This window comes from Calypte anna, chromosome 2 (genome assembly GCF_003957555.1).
Source record: "Calypte anna isolate BGI_N300 chromosome 2, bCalAnn1_v1.p, whole genome shotgun sequence".
Classification (NCBI taxonomy): domain Eukaryota; kingdom Metazoa; phylum Chordata; class Aves; order Apodiformes; family Trochilidae; genus Calypte; species Calypte anna.
This window is the reverse complement of record NC_044245.1, coordinates 30,554,383-30,574,802: the sequence shown is the minus strand read 5'-3', so window position 1 is coordinate 30,574,802 and position 20,420 is coordinate 30,554,383. Positions and strand designations below refer to the sequence as shown.

General features: G+C 39.1%; 1 protein-coding gene across 4 annotated transcripts in view; it reads right to left on the bottom strand.

The window, feature by feature from the left end:
* The window catches only part of HDAC9 (histone deacetylase 9), a 453,995-nt gene that overhangs the window by 205,838 nt on the left and 227,737 nt on the right, over window positions 1-20,420 (bottom strand). Inside the window, exons 4-7 of one of the 4 annotated variants that reach the window (XM_030444747.1) lie at window positions 16,283-16,524; window positions 15,162-15,312; window positions 12,904-13,030; window positions 10,861-10,982 (exon numbers count right to left, since the gene is read on the bottom strand). In XM_030444747.1, the coding sequence (XP_030300607.1) occupies window positions 10,861-10,982; window positions 12,904-13,030; window positions 15,162-15,312; window positions 16,283-16,524 (642 nt within the window). The remainder of the gene's footprint in view (window positions 1-10,860; window positions 10,983-12,903; window positions 13,031-15,161; window positions 15,313-16,282; window positions 16,525-20,420) is intronic. The other 3 variants (XM_030444749.1, XM_030444750.1, XM_030444746.1) reach the window with 3 other exon arrangements.

The following is a 20,420-nucleotide window of genomic DNA, read 5'->3' as shown; positions in this document are numbered from 1 at the left end:
ATATTTGTCTACGAAGATTCCAACAACAGCATGAACAACAGCAGCAAAATTCCCATCTTACTTGAGAAAGAGAAATTGTTCCCTATTGCACAGACACCGCTCTTATCACCAAGATCATTTTGAAACAGTAACTTGGACTTCTCTAACATACTTAAGTTAAGGGAAACACTGAAAAACAAAGATTTCATGATCTCGAAATAAATTTCCACTAGCATTCTGTATTTCTTCATCTGTCTTTTATTTTAAAGCTGTGAAGGGTCATATATTATACTGATTTGAATATAACCTTGCTGTACTCCATGCAGAAGTTTTTGTTTTTTCCTGCTTACATCTAACAGGTATGAATAAATACATAATCCAGGAATCTTTCTTTTTTTCACACCACACAGACTGATATTTTGTATACTATTGCTCTGAGACCCATGCACAGAGAAGTATTATATGCTTCACAGCACAACACAACAATCCATGCCTGAAAAAGCTTCAAGTTTAAGTTACAGGACCAAAAAAGATGATGTATGGGTAGAAACTATGAGAAGCACAAGAGAAAATATTGAGATGGTCCTGGTTAGCACAAACACAATGGTGGTATTGCCAGCACAGTGGTTTATAATAGGTCAAGTTTCTTTCTACCAGTGTGGCAATGGAGAATTTTCAAGACACTGAATGTGGCTAATGAGATAATTTTGAGGTCTCTGTCATGACTTCACTGGAAGCAGGAGGAGCTGAAGCGGAAAAAACATACTGTGAAGAGATCCTCATTTCACTGGGTCCACTGCATAGCACAACAGGTTCCTGGTCCCTGCTGAGGGCTCCCAGTCACCATGGTCATAGACATACATAAAAAAGCAGCCCGCCTGTCTATGCAACACCATGACCTGGAGATTAAGGAAAAAGTGAAATCCTACGTCACCGCTGCACCACTGAAAATAGCCAAAAGAAGCATACATAAGGTTCCTAAGAAGATAACCTGAGAGTAGTGGGCTAAGGAGAAACTTCCCAGTTTCCCCCTCAGGTATGTAGGTAGAATGAAAAGGCACAAGATACTCCAACGCACCATCCAGGCCTCCTCACCAGAGCAACAAAAGCAACCAAAGCCAGGCAAAGAGGCAGAGAACACAGGTCAGGTATCAAAACTGTTTCCAGCTTCCTCAGGTGCTTTGTGGAGAGCTGCAAATGAGTTAATCCGAGAGACCTCATGGTCTCACAGCCATTTCTCTGCTGCACGTGGTGCTTGCAGACAAGGAAACAGTCTCTGCTCTGCATGGAGTTTGTGACTTCTGCTCTGGCTTCCTGTAGACAGCCACAGACTGTTTCAGCCACCTCCATAGAGCTGACTGTTAGGCACAGGCAAGATGAGCAGTGACTATTTCCATACATGACTGACTGACATTTGCTGAAGAAGGCCACATCCTGACACAAGACAATAGTGCACAATGATGAGGACATCCTCCCCAGTGGCTGACAGGCAGGGAGATACCAGCATGTAGCACACAGCTCAGTAGGTTCAACGACTTGACTTCTAAAGACTGGCAATTTAAAATGCTTTTTATGAAAGAGTTTTAAATTAGATTCATGAGACTGAAAGCTATTTACACACGCCCTCTAAAGCTCTTCCAAGAACTACATGGACCTGACCGCTGGGTGGTCCCAACGAGGCGGGAGCACCAGATACAGCAGCACAGGATGGAGACACTGTGTTTTTCTGGCTTGCATCACCTAATGTGTTTTCAGCATATACTGAAACTGTTTCCTGTACAACCAGTTGCTTTAAGGGGAGTGCTAGTCATATGTGAAACCCTTTAGTCCTTTGCTTTATTTTACTTTTGTAAAAGGCAGAATGCTTTATTTATGTAGACTAAGGTAAATATCCATTCCCTAAATAAAAAAACAGATCTAGTGAAATGCATGGTAAAAAAGCTAATTAGATTAGAGGGGAATCTCACAGCCCTTCAGCTCTCTTCAGGCTAAGGAAGCCAATTTAATAAGATTAGCAATTTTTCACTGATTTCCTAAAGTAGGTTCAAAAATGAAATATTCCCTGAAGCTGTTTCAAATATCTAGCTTTTTCTTGTTATTCATTGCAGTCTGTTTGAAACATAAAATTTCTGCTTTATTATCCATTCAAACAAGTGTTGTCTTACCAGGAATGATTTATCGAGTTAGATGTAGGAATTACTTAGCCAGAACTAATGATTCTTGCTAAGTATTCTTAGAACCACTAAATTCTTGCATTTAGCCAGAATTAGAGAACTTTATATATTTCATGAAAGGCTGATGAGTGTGATACATTTCCCATTGACATCTGTTCTGCACATAAGCTGTGAGGCAAAAGAACAGGTCTCTGGATAGAATTCTTAATAAATTCTACTCCTTTAGCACAGAAACAGCATCTCCTTGCATTTGCAACAACTGGGAGGTTTCAAAGAGGCCACTGTTTCACTGGGCTTCTGGAGTCTTCATTACATGTCAAGTCTGCTGAAATCACAGCATAGTATAGTTACATCAGGTCCATCTTAATCTATTTCCATGTGAATAAATATACTTCTGCAATAATAAACAGGGGAGAACAAGGATGTTTTCAAAATAATTCTCATTTTCCCTGTTCATTTTCAAATTCTGTATTTTTTTGCATTTTTATAGCACATACGGGAGATATATTGCATCTGAGTTCTCAGGAGGTGTAGAAGGGAAAGAATCATAGAATCATAGAATTGGCTGGGTTGGAAGGGACCTCTGAGATCATCTAGTCCAACCCTTGATCCACTACTGCTACAGTTACTAGACCATGGCACTGAGTGCCACATCCAGTCTCTTTTTAAATATCTCCAGGGACAGAGAATCCACCACTTCAGTGGGCAGCCCATTTCAATCCAACCCTCTCTGTAAAGAAATTCTTTCTAATATCTAACCTAAACCTCACCCGGCACAACTTAAGACCATGCCCTCTTGTCTTGCTGAGAGTTGCCTGGGAAAAGAGGCCAACCCCCCCCTGGCTACAACCTCCTTTCAGGGAGTTGTAGAGAGCGATGAGGTCTCCCCTGAGCCTCTTCTCCAGGCTGAACAGCTCCAGCTCCCTCAGCCTCTCCTCATAGGATCTGTGCTCGAGTCCCTTCACCAGCCTGGTTGCCCTCCTTTGGACCCGCTCCAGGACCTCAATCTCCCTCCTGAACTGAGGGGCCCAGAACTGAACACAGTACTCAAGGTGTGGCCTCACCAGCACTAAGCACAGGGGCAGAATCACTTCCTTAGACCTGCTGGCCACGCTGTTCCTGATACAGGCCAGGATGCCATTGGCCTTCTTGGCTACCTGGCTCATGTTCAGCTTCCTGTCAATCCAAACTCCAAGGTCCCTCTCTGTCTGGCTGCTCTCCAACCACTCTGTCCCCAGCCTGTAGTGCTGCATGGGGTTGTTATGGTGAAGCGAAGGTGAAAGAAGGTGAAATGAGCCATTTAACAGAGAGTATTCCTCATTTGAATTTCAGTAACCAAGTTTATACACACATGACTACCAGTCCTTCTGACTAGGTCTCCACTGGTTAAGCTTGCCCCCACTTCTGACCACATACACCAGTCTAGATAGAAAGAAGCAATGGGAACACAATACCATACTTCCTACAAACACAGCAAATGCCATTCTTCATGTTAAGACTTCCTGCAACATCCATTGAATCACTAGTTTTGCACAAGAATAAAATACATTCTTCAGTGAAGAAGTGCCAGAGGTAATCCCCTAGCCCCCAAAGATGAGGCTATTGAGAGGTCACAATTTGACCCTCAGATACATGATTTACATTCTACAGAATTTTTAATGTTATGTTGTTCTCCAAGTCCCATACAATAAGGAAATAGTTAATATGGTGAATAAATCCCACAGATTTCTATCTAGGAAAATATCCAGCAGTGATAACTCATTGATGGCAGGCAAAAAACAATTTCATCAACCTTCAGAAATTCCTGATGAAACAACATGACCTTCTCTCCCAGTTTAATGGGGTATCAATAGCATCAGTTGAGAGATGAGCAGGTCTACATTGCTGAATTGTACTTTTCAGAGTTGTCCCAAGCCAAAACACATAGTACAGGATACCAGAAAACCAAAGCAAGCAAAACTCAGTGTATCTTGCTTTCCTAGAGGACAAGAACTATGGGCCACATTCAGCTCGAGAATAGCCATGTCAGCTTCACTGAAGACAAATGAAGATAAAATTGGTACACAAGCTGTTTGGACTTCTAAAACATACTTGTCTAACTTCTCCAGGCAAGGTTGTCTTTGTGAAAGTCTCTCTCCATGTTAAGTGAAGTGAGGAGAAACCCCCCCACCTGTTTAAAATCTTGATTAGATATAGACACTGCACCTTCACAACTAAACTGAATTAAAACAAGTTTACTTTTAGATAGATTCTTTATGTTCTGGGATATAATACCAGTCCCCTACAGCTTCATTAGCTAAATATACAATGTAACCTTCCATCTGTTAGAGTAATTGAACAGGAATAATTGTGCACCACCACACACTCAACGAGACACTGAGGAAAACCATTGAAATGCTATTTCCTTTCCTTTGGAAGAGAATTATGTACAATTTCAGCATGCTTTGCATTTCTAACAGTCAAAGCCAACAGGGAGGTATCACTCTCATTTATATTACTTTCCCATGAGAAAATCAAAAGCAAAGTACAAAGCTTATGCCGTTGTTCATGAATGGCTCTGTAATACTTACTTGGCTTTAGCCAGAACATGTTATTTGGCAGTTAAAACCCTTAATTAGAATTGTGGGTTTGAACAGCTTTTTCAGTGGAACTATGTTTTGCAGGAGTTGGAAAAGTGCAATCTTGACTAACTGATGTCTTCTATTTTGGATGATCTGATACCATGTGATTTCCACTTTTCACCCTCTGTTGCTTTCTTTTTTGCCATCTCTTAGATGTTGTTTACTTTTCTAAAAGTTTTCAACTGTCTCTGCCCTAGACACTGAAATCAAACAGGGCAGTTTCTACTGACTTCAAAGAGTCACAGATTTTATATGCAATATTTTGTTACTTATTTATCCAGAGGGAATTGACTTTGAAATGCCCATTAAAACCATTCCACTTCATTTTCAATGGACAGGATGCTCCTAAAATTCTTTCTATTGTAGGACTGCTCCTTATTTAAGCTGCTTCCTTTAGGTCCGTAAGTCAAAAAGTCCATAAGTCAATAATGCTGATTTATAAAACATTTCTGAAAATGTACGCAGTTTGTACAAAAAAAAACAACTTTACATAACCACATGAAGCAGAACTCTGTAATTCATTTTGGCTGTGCATTGGGCAGTAAAAGGAGAACTAAATATTTAGATCAAGACTGCATAATTAGACTAGCCATCAAGACAGTTCAGTATCTAGCACAACAGAGTAATTACTGAGAATACAAAATGTGATTCATGTACAAGTAGTGGGATTTTTTCTAAAATAGATATACATTAATAAAACTTTATCCAGCTCATCTCGAAACTGAGCAAGAATCACCAACACATTACACCTTCCCTTCCAATTAAAAGTAAGTGTCAAGTAAAATATATTAGAGCAACAATCTGGCACTGACTATGGTGTTCTTGATGTGAATCATCCTGGTGCTCCCTTTGCATCCTGGCACAGACCTTGGCAGCTTTCATGATACCAAAGCTTGTGACACCTACTCAAGTTCTTTTCTCGCTGACAGTGTCATTAAGCCTAACCTACTACTCATTTTTATTTAGTTTTAAGCTATCTCAAAAGGTTTCCCCTCTAACTCCAGCTAAATTAGAGTGACAGCATTATCATCTCTCACCTGCAACTCAGGACACTGCAGAACTTTAATGGACCTGAGATGCCTGCAGCCCAGCACAGTAGCAATGAGGGTATGACATTTCCCTAGAGCTATTGGCTCCCACTCTGTTTTGGCCCATTCATGACATGATTCCAGAAGAAGCTGCTAACAACAGTTTGCTTCAGATTCACTCTTCAATTGCAAGTGAAAATCTCCTTCTAAGACCTCTTACTCAAGCTACTGATAGTGAATTTTTGGAAGCTAAAAATGTCTGGTGATTAACGGGAAGAGAATCAAGAAAAAGAAGGGCTGGGAATCAGGATAAATATGTTTTTTTTTTTTCCCTCTTACTCTGAGGTAAGTACTGGTAATTACCTTTGGGCATGTCACAGAGTCCTGTTCATTAAGTCAGGAAAACAAGGACTCTGGGAGGCAGGAATACTTAGCGTCCCTGAAAAATGGGCTAAAATGCAAAGAATAACATCATGCTGGTCTTGTTTTCCTGCTTCAATAAAGAGAGTGCCTCTCCCATTTATTGTGTTCCCTCATAAACTCAAGAGAAAAAAATGCTTCTCTCTACTGAGGTTGATTTCTTCATTTTGGCAGACAGGGTAATTGAGGGTTTGTGATCCTCTAAGCCCCTTTTTTTTTTTACTGAAGACCAAAAGAAATTGATTTTTTTCATATACTGTTACTTCACAGGAGAATGTTTTCCTAGAAAATGCAAACAGAAATGGAATTTGGTGGCACAAAAAGGAAGGGGAGAAAAACTTTCACACATGAAATATTTTCTTCTCAGTTTTAACTGCTCCAGCAAATTACTGAGTCACTAAGCGCAGAAAGAATAATGGTAAGGAAATATTCTAATTAATTTCTTTAAAAAAAAAATACATCTGCTGAGTTCTAATTCAGGATTCTTTAACTCCCATTACACAAGAGCCACGCTGTTATTCTACTGCCTAATCAGGTTAACTTTATATGTTTTTTACAAAGTGATCTTCAGGACTGTGCAGCACAGCCTTCTCCCTCTCTTTCATCACAATATTAAATAATCCTTCATCTCCTCTTTTTTTTTTTTTCCTGTATGAAATTACATAATTTCCCCTCTTCAAGTAGAACCTTGTACTATTTGTTATTTTTAAAAAACATGCTAAATTTCCACTGAGCAAGATTCCAGCTTTTGGAGAGCAGTCTACAAACATCTCCTCAAATAGTACTATTGTGAATGATCTTCAGATCCGCAAACTACATGCAAGCTGTAAGCTTACAACTCTATCAGCAAGGAAAGATTCAACTGGCATAAGACCAAAATAAATAGATATACTGATTGACATTCCCATTCTGCCAAAGTCAGTGTTAAACTCAGGAAAGAAAAAACATTTTAGACTTGATATGCTGATGTCCCCAGGAATTTCTTCCAACAAAAGCCAAAACATGAGGCAAAATGGAGAAATTCCATCTACAGCAACATTTTAAAAAGGCAAACAGCTTTGGTGAGCGAGCTAACCTTTATAGGAATTTACTGGATTTTGCTGGTTTGCATCAACACTTGAGCAAGGAAAATGAAATGTTACAGATTGAGGAAAATGCAAATGCTATGGCCATTTGCCAGAATCTCTGCATTTATTCTGACAAGGTAAAAAAACCACAGCAAAACCAAAACCAACAAAGAATTTCCTTTGAAAAGAACTTCCAACCTATCAGGCCTGTGTGGCTTAATACATTTGCTACATTGTAAGTTTCACAGCAATGCTGTCAAGTAGATAATATTTTTCCAGATAGATAGATGCAGAATTATGGAAATGAGCAATCAAAACTTCCTCATATTAAATGATCAGGCTTTCAAAACTGTACAGCTCCCATCAGAGCTCTTACAACAGTCAGTATGAATTTCAAAAGTGTTCAGTAATGGGAGGAATTTTCAAAACTCTCTGGGTAATTTGGAGGCATTAGTCTCATTGAAAGTTAATGAGCCATGCACTGCTTGGGCTTTTGGGTGCTTTGCAGAAAGCACACGTTATGACTGGTATCCATGGTGAAAGTTGTGGGCATTTTAAAAATTTGATTGTATGCTATTTAGGCTAAATTCTGCTCTCAGCTACAGATGTGCAGCTTCTCCTTATGGTATATTTATCTGTCCAATGAAGCAACAGCTCCCTTTGCTCTGCTCCTTTGAAAGTCTGTCAACACAGAGCATCTGAATGCAGCTGTGCAAAGAGCTGCACATCCTGGCCTCTAGCCCCTAGGACAGTCCCAATCCTCCATGCACAGAGCTAAGCTCTGTGAAGACTACTGCTGACAAGTTCTGCTGTATCCTGTATGTAAAAGAGTAATCCACATGGATAAGAAAGTTACCAAGTAACCACAGGTGACTCAGTGTGACACAGGTGACAGTGTGGTTGCACTAGGATGTTACTCTGGTACCTCACTGTAAACATACAAGCAGCAAGAGAGTCAAGTGATTCCCCTGTTATCTACGTATTCCATCATTCTAGATGCTAGCAAATAACAATTGCACAGAATTCTTTCCTCTTTACCACAGTCTCTCTGAATAATTTAAAAAAGATTAATAAGGAGATGCTACTTCAGCCAAGATTAAACAGATTACTGAACAAGAAACTGAGCAAGCAAGACTCATGATTTACAATGCCTCTGTGACACTTGGTGTCCCCTTAGCACTGAAAAACACATTAGGATGTCAAGAGAGAATCGTTCAGCTTTGCTGCCCATTAAATCTGATCTCAGAGTAACAGATTTAAGTCAGAATTATATTCCAAGCACATTATATTAAGATCAGAGAAGAGAAAGATGCCACTGTTTTTATTTTATGAGCGTGGAAAACAAAAGGGAGAAGCAAAACAAAGCTGTGATTAAAACCCTCAACAGGTATTCCTTTCTTATGGCTGAAAGGAATGTGAAGTTTGCTTTCATATGAATCGCTGACTTCATGCAGGTTTCAGAACCACAGAGGGTTTACCAGGAGCCAGTGGCAATAAGCATTCATAGCCTACAGGGAAGGAAAAGAGGTTCACCCCTCATGGCAAAGGTCAGATTTCTGCAGACTTGTAGCCTGTCCATATACATGAGTGTTCGTGGGACATCTTTGTCTAGTAACGTCCCATGAGGATGACACAGGCTCCACAATGTCCCCTCTGCCTGGAGGATGGTCCTATAGTCACCCAGATCAGTTTAGGGTCATTTGACTTGTGTCGATCTGGTTCCTGTTGCTTTTACTCTCAACCTGATGAACAATCATTGGAACCTTTGTGGGGATGTTGCTGAAGGCTGGAAATAAACAGCTCTGGTAGACTGAGAGTGGACGTGTAAACACAGTATTTAACAGTTGCTACATTCACAGATGTGGAGGGCTATCAAATACACTTCCTAGCATACAACATGCTGGACACTTCATTTATATTTGCTTCTCAAAATCTCAATGTAAATGTCATAAAACAGCTATGCTAATGATTATATTAGTATTTGTCTATTTATTCTGTAGATACCTTTTCAGAGAGTCATCATGTCCTTTGTTCAATTTTGGAACTGATGCATTGCATGCCCAAATATTTGGAATAACATATAGAGAACATCTGGATTTAATTATATTATAGTCCTCTTATGCAGACAATGGGAATTGAATTAAGGAATATTTTGAAACCCCCACAGAGATATAAAAGTATTAGCAGCTGCACGAGAACTTTACTGTTACAATGTTTGAAAATGTTTTGTTTTACAGATCAACAGTCTGACACATCATAAATATCAATCATAACATTTAAGATATATAAACATGGAAGAAATATTAAAACTTCCTTTTCGAATCATGTAGATGAATTCACAGCATTTAGAAGATGTACTGTATCCTTTTGTTTCAAAAATGAAAATGTATATTCTGTTGGCACAGAAAATGTATGTTGTACAGTGGTATTAAGCCTAGAACCACATAAGGGCTTATTGTGACTGAAAAGCCTGAACAAGATTTTATAGAATCTTGTAATATTGCCACCATATTGCACAAAGAGTAATTCAGCTAGAATAAATTAGCATTTTGCTTTTCATGCTTTCATTCCTTTGAAAATATTTGGGGGATATAATATCAGTTTAGACAATCTGCCTCAAAGTATTAGATACAGACTGGATTTTCTTTCTGAATGTATGCTGCTTCCAAATGCCAGTTCTTTTCAAGTCAGTACCAGTTTTGCAGTTAGTTTTCAATATCCCAGTGGCTAAATCACATTCAAAGGCTGTTAGCACAGTAGGGGGTCAGACTTTCTCTCTGAATGTAACTGTATCACTCAACAGCAGACTCAGGCAATAAGGGATCCAATGTTTTCTTTTCTTTTTTTCCCCCCCTTTCTCTTAGTGTCTCTCTCTGCATTCCTGGATACTGGTCATTGCACTAAGGACCTGAGGCAACAGCCACATGGAACCCACCACCATTCTTCTAGCTTTCTTTATGGTGCAGAAAAAGTCAAGTCTACAGTTCACCTGCTCTCAAGACAAAAGGTTTAGTTGCTAAATCCCCTGAAACATTCTGAAACACTCCAATTAACATTTCTGTGTAGAATATTACACATTCCTGTGTGTAAAAAGAACACACATCTGTATGCTCGTATGCATATGAATTTGACAACCAACGACACAAAATATATTTGTCTAATTCCTCCTCTTTCCATGAATTTCCCTCAAAATGTTCTGAAAACATTGTCTAAAGGCAGCATACTGTCCAAAGACAGGTGCTGTATCTATCATGCAAAAGAAACAGTTAATAAACCCAGAGGTAATATTGAGACAAAGAAAATAATGCCACAAGAGGTCCATGAAACGATGGTCTGTTTAGAAATTAAATTTATAAGGACTGAAGCTTGCACTGGCTGTTAGCACTGGGAAACATGAACTCTTGATACCATGTGGTCAATCTGACCTCATAAAGATGCAGTTAGGTTCCTTGAACTTACCCATAGTATCATCCTGAACAGGTTTTGGAGATGATGCTGGTGAACAGCCTGGTTAAAATAAAGGGTGGGGGAACTGCTGGGTTAGGGGCTTGACTGAACTATGTTAACTCACCCGTTTTACGAAGTGGAAAATCATCCTTGGCATCCTGTGCTCCTGGTAAAGCGTATTTGTATGGTGGCGAGGCCCCGCTCAGGGGTGGGGAGCTTTGATCCAGTGAGGTATGGTGGGCAGCCCTGCAGCAGACACAGAGAGGTCACACATCAGCAGTCACTGAGGTGACCAGCAGTAACTATCTACACATGTCGTACACATGTCTCAGCTGTGTTTATGTTCTTGTTCCTTTAAGTGTGCGCAAACCACAGGCTCATGTAACCAATTTCACTTCTATAGTAAGTTATGGAACTCCTCGGGATTCCCCAAAACGTACTTTTTGCACTCATTATAAAAGTCACATAGGATAAGAGTCATGTTGACCTACAGACAGGATCTGTCACCAGTTTGGGGAATTGACCATTTTAGATTGTTGCATTTTAATATGAACCAGCTGAAGTGCAGCAAAAGCCATTGAATTCTTGTTTATTACAAATAGGAGTACGTTGATCCAGACTCTTCTAACAAAATGGGGGGGGGGGGGGCTTGTATAGAACTACCCAGAAGCAATGATTTATTATTATCTATTGGAAAAAAAAAAAATAAAAATAAAAAAAGCAAACAGAGGACAAGGTAGATCAAATGTTGCATTTAAGTTCAGCTGGTAAGATTTGTGAGCACACCACTCTGCAGCACATAGCATTCATGTCAGCAGAGAAGCTCCAGGCTGAAGAGTGCTTTCTGACAACCCCTGGATGAAAGAAACAGTGTGGGCAGACCTTTCTGAACATGGAAACTGCACATTGCAAAGAAATTGCATCATTTGGCCCAGATACAGGGTTTCATTTTGCTTGGTTTGATTTTTCTGTTTAGAGGGGGTAGAAAGGAAAGGTGGCAAACTTTCAAACTTTGTGTTTATCTAAACATGATTTTGCTTGGCCTCTAAGAGGGTCTCTTCCTATCCTTCCAATGTAGTGTGGATAATCAACCATACGTCCCTGTAAAGAAGGGCACTACAATTAGAGAAAGTACAGCTTTCCACAGTGTCATCCTCTGCAGAAGTTCCTTGCTCTCACTCACCCAAAGACTCAGAACTAAGCTCGGATTATTAGTCTGGGAATTTTGCACGTTCAAGAGAATTTAACACATTACCTGGGGAAATATTATAAATCTAGTACCTCCACCAGAAACCATGCAACAGTGTATTAAATCATGTTACCACAAATGAGCTTGATTAGCTCAGAATGGAAGCTCCAAAGGCAGGGCTTCAGTAATACTTTTCAAAAAAGAGCATGTAGTGGGTGGAAATGTAGTGTACCATATGCATTTCTAGTTGTCCTACTGAATGTGGATTTGGGCAAAACATTGAAGACCTTCAGAAATGCAGCCAGAGTTAATTTTGTTCGATTGATTTATGTGTCTGTTGTAATATGGAGGTTAAAAAGGAATTAATTAGTACTAAAAAAAAAAGGGGGGGTTTACAGTGTAAAAACTGTAAGCTCTTAAAATGCCAATAGGCCCATTACAGGACTCAAATCACTTGTTTCAACAGTCCAAGCAGATTCTTATCAAAGCCTTACATCCATATGCAGCTTTGCATACTAAAATCCACCAGAGAAAGAAAAGCTGAATGACCATTATTCTTCAAAAAATCTTTGTGAGTTATTCCATTCAAGCAACTTTGTTGGAAAGCAGCATCTTCTCAAGAAGAAACAAGTTTTGTGATTGACTAAAATCCAAGTAATTCAAACAGAAGGTAGTTCTAACTGCAAAAATTGAAGAGACTTGGAAAATTGACAGGTATAGTTGCAAAACTTATGATAGCATCGAGAGGAAGAAACTGAAATAAAAAGTTTATAGACATTTCTAACAGCAACTTCTTCTGTCTAGTTCTCATCACAAAACACCAAGTACTCTTCAGTTCAACCAGAAATATTAGACTTCTAGCTTTCTGCTAACTTCTTGGTTCAGCTTCAGTCTTCCACTGCAGAAAGACAGAAGCACTCTGTCAAGTTTCAACAGATATTGCAAAGAGGCAAGGGAAAGGCTCAATAGTGAACATACGTGTACCAGAGCTTGGGGTGGCGATTCATGGAATGATTCTTCCCATTTGCTGGAGAGTCTTTTGTTGCTGATTTACTCAACAAGAACTCTTGAAGTTTCTGTTTCACTTCTGTACTGGCCACTGCCCCTAAGACACACAGAAAGAAATGTCTTTACTTGAACCAAAATTACATTTTTCAAGACAACAAAAAACAAACCATGAAAAAGAGCCCATGTCTTGCTGCTGGAAGTGTTGCAAACTATAAAAATATAGGTGGAAACTGGTCAAAATGAGATAACATTTGGATTAAATGTTTGCCTGAAGAAGTCTGAAGTTGGCAATAGCCCAGAAATTCAGTGAAGTCATAAGGAATATTTCAACAGTAGATGATGCCATTTATCCAGGGCCAGATGTATCTAAAGAATTTAAATTATTTCCTAATAATTTCCAAATACAAAACCAAGGATAGAACTAGAAAGACAGTGACAAAAGGTCACGGTGAGTTTGCATTAAAGAATGTTTCTTTTTTCTTTTAGTAATGTAAGAGTAATAGCACAGCAAACCTGCCCTCTGAACACTGTTGGTTATGAGCAGAATGGCTCAAAGAGCCAGGAGGGGAGTCTTTTTACTCAACCCACTTAAGAGCCTGTACCTGTGATGTCTGCAAGACAGACCATAGTCTGAAACGTGAGCCTTAGTTGGTAACTCTACTCTTATGGCACAAAACCAACAGAAAGACCAAAATGCCAGGAAGACACAGCGTATTTTGACCTCTATTGGTGGCTAGCTTAATATAGTACAATAAATAGGGCATGCCAGTGTCAGCTTAAATTGCCAATTCCTACTTGCAGCATGGGATATGCTTCTGTACTCACAGCCATAATATTCTTCATAAAAAAAAAAACCAAAAAACAAAAATATGAAAATCTTTTGGTTTTCCATAAAGAGTGATTATTACTGTTTAAGGAAAAAGGAAGGAAAAAGCATTTCTTTTAGAGGCAACAGCACTAAGGCACACTGATACCCTAAGTATCTGGTAACCCAGCCCTGCTATAACACAGCTAGCTGGAGAGCACATCCCGTGACCCAGTTCCCATAAAGTACCTCTACTGCCCCCCCAGATTCAGACCCTAACTCCCCTCCCTGCTCCTTCCTTCCCTCCTCTACTCACTGAGAAGCAGCAACGCTGGGGCTGAACCCAGGGGGTCACAGGTTGCTACACAGCAACCCAGCAATCCAAACAGAGAAGGTAACCATCCAGTTGGAATTGCTGCTCTTCCTAATAAAGCCCAACTGCTTATATGGAGGCTGATTTTTCATACCACTAACAGAAACCTTTTCTCCTGCAGTTTCTGCCCCTTTTCCATTGCAGAGCCAATAAGCTGGTGATGCTTTCAGGGATATATCATTCACCAAAGTACTAGAAACACCATAGACACCTTAATTTCTAAAGCCTACAATATGGTACATGCACAACTGTTGAACTGATACACTCAAGAAAAAAAACAGGAGCATTGTGTACAGCTCTTTTCTGATTCCATCTTTGTCATATAATCCTTGTGGTCACTTAGCAGGGCAAGTAACAAGATCTGCTCATGGCAGCTTCATTTTTAATACCTGCTCAAAGTACTTCACCCTAATTTTTCAATTGACCTCACCAAGGAGAATTATTTGTATCTGTCTCCCCCTAGTGAGCACCAAATTCCAACCATATCCTTATTATCTGTCATTTGCCTTAGAGCTATATATGAGCTAGTAATAACCCATGGTTGTGCCTCATGAAGTGGCATCAAGAACAAACGTAGTTTGTAAAAAAAACAAACCAACTATTCTCAGCAAAATACATTCTTAAATATTTTGTTATATATTCAGTCTTGAAAAATGCTCAGGTTAGTAAACCAGCAAGTAATTTGATTTTTTTGCTGTTTCATAGTGCTTTCTGGATTGGGAAATAAGCTCTTCAGAAAGAAGTTCTTGAGTGAAGCTTTCAACTGCACTCTTTTTTATTAAAAAAAGCTAGATTCTTGAGAGCCATATATACAGGTCTGTCAAAATGTGTTTTCCTACAGTGCTCCAGGTTTGCATACAAACCAGCAACACATTTCTGGGGGTGCAACAGGTGGCCCTGCCTTTCTGCAAGCACAGCTTGGACTTCTCTAGTTGCGTATTTCACAGAGTAACAGGCTTCAGGTTCCTGTTCATTGTTCACTCCAGCTGGGAGAAGGCAAAGGGGAAAAGACTAATTTCTTATTAGGATTCATGGCACATTGGCTCTTACTTTCTCGGCCTCTTTCTTTGCCTCGGAGGGGAGGAAGTTGCTGTTCCCTGCGATGCCTCTCCAGTTCCTGCTCTTGTCTCTGCTGCTCCAGTTTCTGCTCTTTTTCAAGGAGTTCTTGCTGTTGTTTAATGGCTAGGAGTTCCTGTTGTAACTTGCACAGAACAAAAAGACATGAGAAAGTGCAGTTTGCACTGTTTTCTAGGTCAGTCCTGGCTAAAACAGTCTACTTGAATAACTGAGTATCAGTGCTTGCTTTTGTGCTTAAACTTCTTTTCATCTCTTAATCGACTTTCCCCAGTCTTTTAAGCAGGATATTGCATTACTGGCTGTCACTAAAATTAACTCTAAATGTTAGGTAGCAGCCTGCTGCTCTGGTTTCACTTTTTTCTCTTTTGGCAAAAATTCTTGGAAACTGCAGAAGGTTCCCTGCCAGTGCATCACCCAACTCTGGCTGCTGTGCTCTGATGCATTTGTCAGCTCCATCGAGCAGAAGGCTTAGCACAGTAGCCTCATGGTAAGTAGATCAGAAGTTTCATCAGAAGTTTCATCAGAATGAAAAGAAAGGCAAGATCATAAACTCCTGGTCAAAATCCATTATAGCAATTCTACCATACTGTGCCCAATCCCATAAATAATCTTCTTTTAACATTAGATGAGGCAGCTCAGAGAAGAGTGAAAACACAACACTTTCAGGGCCTGCCATCATTTTACAAATGCAAATATTATGCACTTGCATATCAATTTGATTTGTGGGCACTAACTCAAAACAGCAGCCTAAAGAAGCAGTCTTTTAATATACTCAAAACTGCATATACAGAGAAATATTGAAGTCTGTCTGGAAATACAGCTTTGTAAAATTAGGTAGTTTGATTTTCTGTGGATGTGGTGGCTGCATGAGCTTGGTCATTCTTGCAGTACTGCCTTGGTCTGCTATGAGCAACTTGCTGGTAGGTACTAGGACTTTTGCTCGAAAAGGCTTTTATCATCCAAATACAGAGGAATAAGCACTCAAATGCCATATTTCAGTCACAGCAAATCTTTCAGGCATGCTCCCTTTTCACGCCTGCCTGAGCATATTCAGGTTGCAGATAAAGCGAGAGATAAATGAAAAATGTTGCTACCTTTATGTGCTCCTGCAGCTGGGCCTGATGCTGGCGGGTCAGGTTTTCATGCTGCTTCTGAAACTCTGCGATCAGCAGTTGTTTCTGAATTTGCTGCTGCTGCTGGATCAGAAGTAGTTCCTGCTGTAGCTGCTTTTCACGCATAATTGGGTCCACCATGGGAACCATCATCCTGAGATCAGTTCGCAAGTCTAATGGTGAGATTGGCTCTAATCCCACGGGAACCTCTGACTTTACATCCACTGTGGGAGGAAAATGACAAAATGTACAGATATTAAATATAACTGGAGAAGGAGAATAGAGATCATTCCTATGGGGGAAAAGACCAATTTCACTTATAGTCTGGTGCAATGTATACATCTAACAAAACATTAATGCTGTATGCAAACCTGAGACATTCCTACTAGCAACTGGAGATTTTAGTAATTATTTTATCACTTTCTCTTTTCTCTGCAAAAGTACTCCCAGATTAATATTTTGCTTAAGTATACTAACAAGCAACACAGCTTAAAAACATTGTCCCAGCCTAACAGAGTGATACTTAGTAACTATCTCCAAGGCACTATTAATTCTTAACAATAAACACTCAGGGCATTTCTTCAGTTTCAGGGCATTGCAAGAGATTTACCAAAGCTACCATGTAAATCTCCTGAGGATGGTATTATGCATGATGCTACATAGCTACTGCATTTAAATACACCTGAAAAACATATACAAATCAGACCTATAAAGCTATAGAAGAAAGGAATGATGCACATAAACCTACAGAAAAAGAATTTGACACATAAACCGAGAAGTTTTAATACAGCTTTTTAAAAAGTGACCACTGTGTTTGGAGTGGATAAGACATAATACATTAGGTGTGGATTGTAAGAAAATGAAAACATCTTCATCTATTCCAATTTATTGCAGCAATGTTATATACTGTTAATCAGCATTAAAACATTTAAAGAAGAATCCTGTGCTTTTCCATCTCATTTAAATCAAAGGGATTAAAAAGCAGTAAAAGAGAGAGATTTGATGGTTTTCATAAAGCTCAGATTTGCACATCAAGTGAAGAGACAGAGTGTAACTTTAAAAGAGAAAAAAACTAGCAAGTGGTTTTTCTACAAGAGGAAAATAAATAGCAGCTGAGGGTTTCTGCTAAAGCTTAGCAGTTCTGATTCCACCCACAAGAGGACACTGGAACACAAACACACTCACTGCTTATTGCTCCAGTATCTTCACAGGAAAATAAGATTATTAAACTGAAAACAAACATGCTGTCAGAAATCACTAGGGAAAATTTCAAGCATATTTCACCCCTTTCCTCTGCTACAGCTGTATTTGTTTTCAAGGAGAAAACCAAAATGAACCAAAAATATTCTAACAAGCAGAGCAGTAAAATTGAAACAGCAAAAGCTGAAACTGCAGCAAATGGAGTGAATGGAATTCTAATGAATTTTAAAAAAAACAAACCAAAAAAACCCCTAACTTTTTAGAGAAAGTAGAGAAGTAGCACCAAAGCTCTTCTATGATAATATTCTTTTCCTCTTAAAGTTCTGGAAACACACAATTCCTGGGATTTTTGTTTGTATTTTTTTTTTGTTTGGTTTTTGTTTTGGTTTTGTGTTTTTTTTTCTGTTTTTGTTTTTTTTTTTAACAGTAACTGTGATTTAAAATCTCAGAGCATAGTTCTTCTTAACCCACTATCCCAACAGAATTGTATTTAAGTGCTTACTTTTGTTCCGAGACTAATCACAAAATTATAAAAAAAAAAACCACCTTTAACTTACAAAAACTACTCCTGATTATAAATAATTGCTGTAGACCAAAAGAAATCGACAGGCAACACCCTCCCCCTGCCCCCCCCCCCCACACACACACAGCCTTTCATCCCATTTATTCTGCAGCAATCCACATTCCATTTGTCTAGACTAAATATAGCCACGTTTATACAAGAAATCAATAGTGCTTGCAGAGAGCAGAGCAAAGACATGAATATTTCATCAAACTCAGAGAGAAATGGCAATCAGCAAGCTGACAGCAAACCGTGTAGGCTGACTGGCCCTCCAGATAAAGTCTCCGGTACTTGGACAATGGCTCACTGCCTGCAAGTCACAATCTTATCATCGGTGCTCTTCTATTTTTAACATTAATTGCATTGTAGGTGACAAAGGCTTATCATGTTTAAAGTGGGGAGACGGATTTTCTTAACATCTTCTGTGACAGGGTAATAAGCCTTACTAGGAGCAATAATAGCAACCGGAGCTTGGCAAACCCTGCAGGGTCTGCTTTGCAACAGTGTTTGCAAACCGAACCCTGCAGGGTTCGGTTCACAATAATGTTTGCAAACTGAACCCTGCGGTTTATTTTGCAGATACTGGCTGCCAATCAATCCTTCCAGGTCTGCACAGTGATTCAGGCTGATTATACTTCCTACCTCTGATCAGCATCCTGCTTCTTTATTTTCAGTGCTCATGTTACCATGAGGGGAAGCCTCCAGATTTTTCAAACAGAAGAAATTTCCTTCCTCTATTAATTAAGTGTACATCTGAAATCAGGCTCTGTTTGATAGGCTACACATTTTCAAGAATTTTCACACAATAAATTATCAACTTCGGCTTTACCTCATTCATTTGTGGGGGGAAAATAAACACTGAAGCAGTCCCAGAGACTCAAATCCATAGAAATCAATACATGATCTTTCATGTCATTTAAATGTCAGTGTTTCCTGACAAATAAAGACAAGCATTTATTTCCTGGCATTAATATTGCTAACAATGAAGTTACCACCACTAACTGCTGACATAAAGAATACTCATTTTTTTAGCATAATTACTTTCTGAATACAGGAAAAACAGTCAGCCATATCAATTAATTTATTCTAAACAAGTAACTATAAAATCACCAATGAAAGTGAACGGTTTGCTACTGTCTGTTAGGCAGTCCTAAAGCCACAGGCCACTTACATTTGACTTCCTTACTTGTTACCAGCTGACAAGACAAAGACAGTGCCCCCTGTGAAGGTGTCATCAGAGTGACAATTATGTAATAAAGCAGAGAATCAGAATTAATGTCTTAAAGAACGTCTTTCCTGCCTCATCCTAATGCAATTTTAAGTCTCAAAAGAGAAAAAGTGATGCACTTTCATGATGTTCACTCTCATCAGGCCTCTTACTGTTTTTTCAATCCTTTTAGACAGAGAGATGTGTTCTTCAGGTAGAAATGGAAATGTCTGAATCAGTGCCCTCAGCTTCCAAGCATCATGAGAAGCAGGGGGATCTAGACATTTACAACAGGGTTCATCAAGATATTAGCCAAAGAAGAAAAAGCATCAATCCTGAAAGAAAATACAAGTCAGAGGTTAATAAAGGCTATATTCACTTTAAGAAGCCTTGTTTTGCAGGATGTTCAGTATCACCAATGGAACGATGTTGTAACAGGCACATTTTAGAGGGGTACCCTGCCTGCATTCTCTCCACTGTGGTCTGAAGCAGATCCTTCCCAACAACTTTGCTGACTACAGAGCAAGCCTGGGATTCCCCTCTAAGGTTAACTAAAGACAAACTCTCTAAGCTTATGTCAGTTGCCATGAATACAACAGTAGGCTGCAGAATATTAACTAAAAATATTACTGAAAGCTCAGTGATTCCAGGAAATATGCCAACATTGGTGTAGAAAAATATTTAATTTTTAGCTACAACACACTGCAAAAGACATATGTGTTTATTTTTTCCTATAAATACTAGATTGCCTTTATCTTAAAACATAACAACAAAAAATAGTCTCTGAAGACCATCCACATCTATTATATTCCATAGATTGCACCTCCCACGGTGCTTTTAACATTCTGTGGAAAGAAAATAACTCTTGCAAAACAGCATGCTTGTTGAATAGATTTAGCTGCTTGGAGAGTATGTAAAAAAGGAAAAAAGCTTTTTATGAACCTGAGGTTTTGCTTTTTGAAACCATTCCTTAAAATGGTAATCACTGAAAAAAAAATCCAAGTCTTTCACTAAGAGACAGTATTTCAAGCTTTGGTTCTCATGATTAGTTTCAATTTCTGATACATCAAAATACACAAATCTTCCAAATTACAAGTATTAAAGGAATATATCAGATCTGAAACAGCCCACTTTCTCACCTTCGTCTCCCA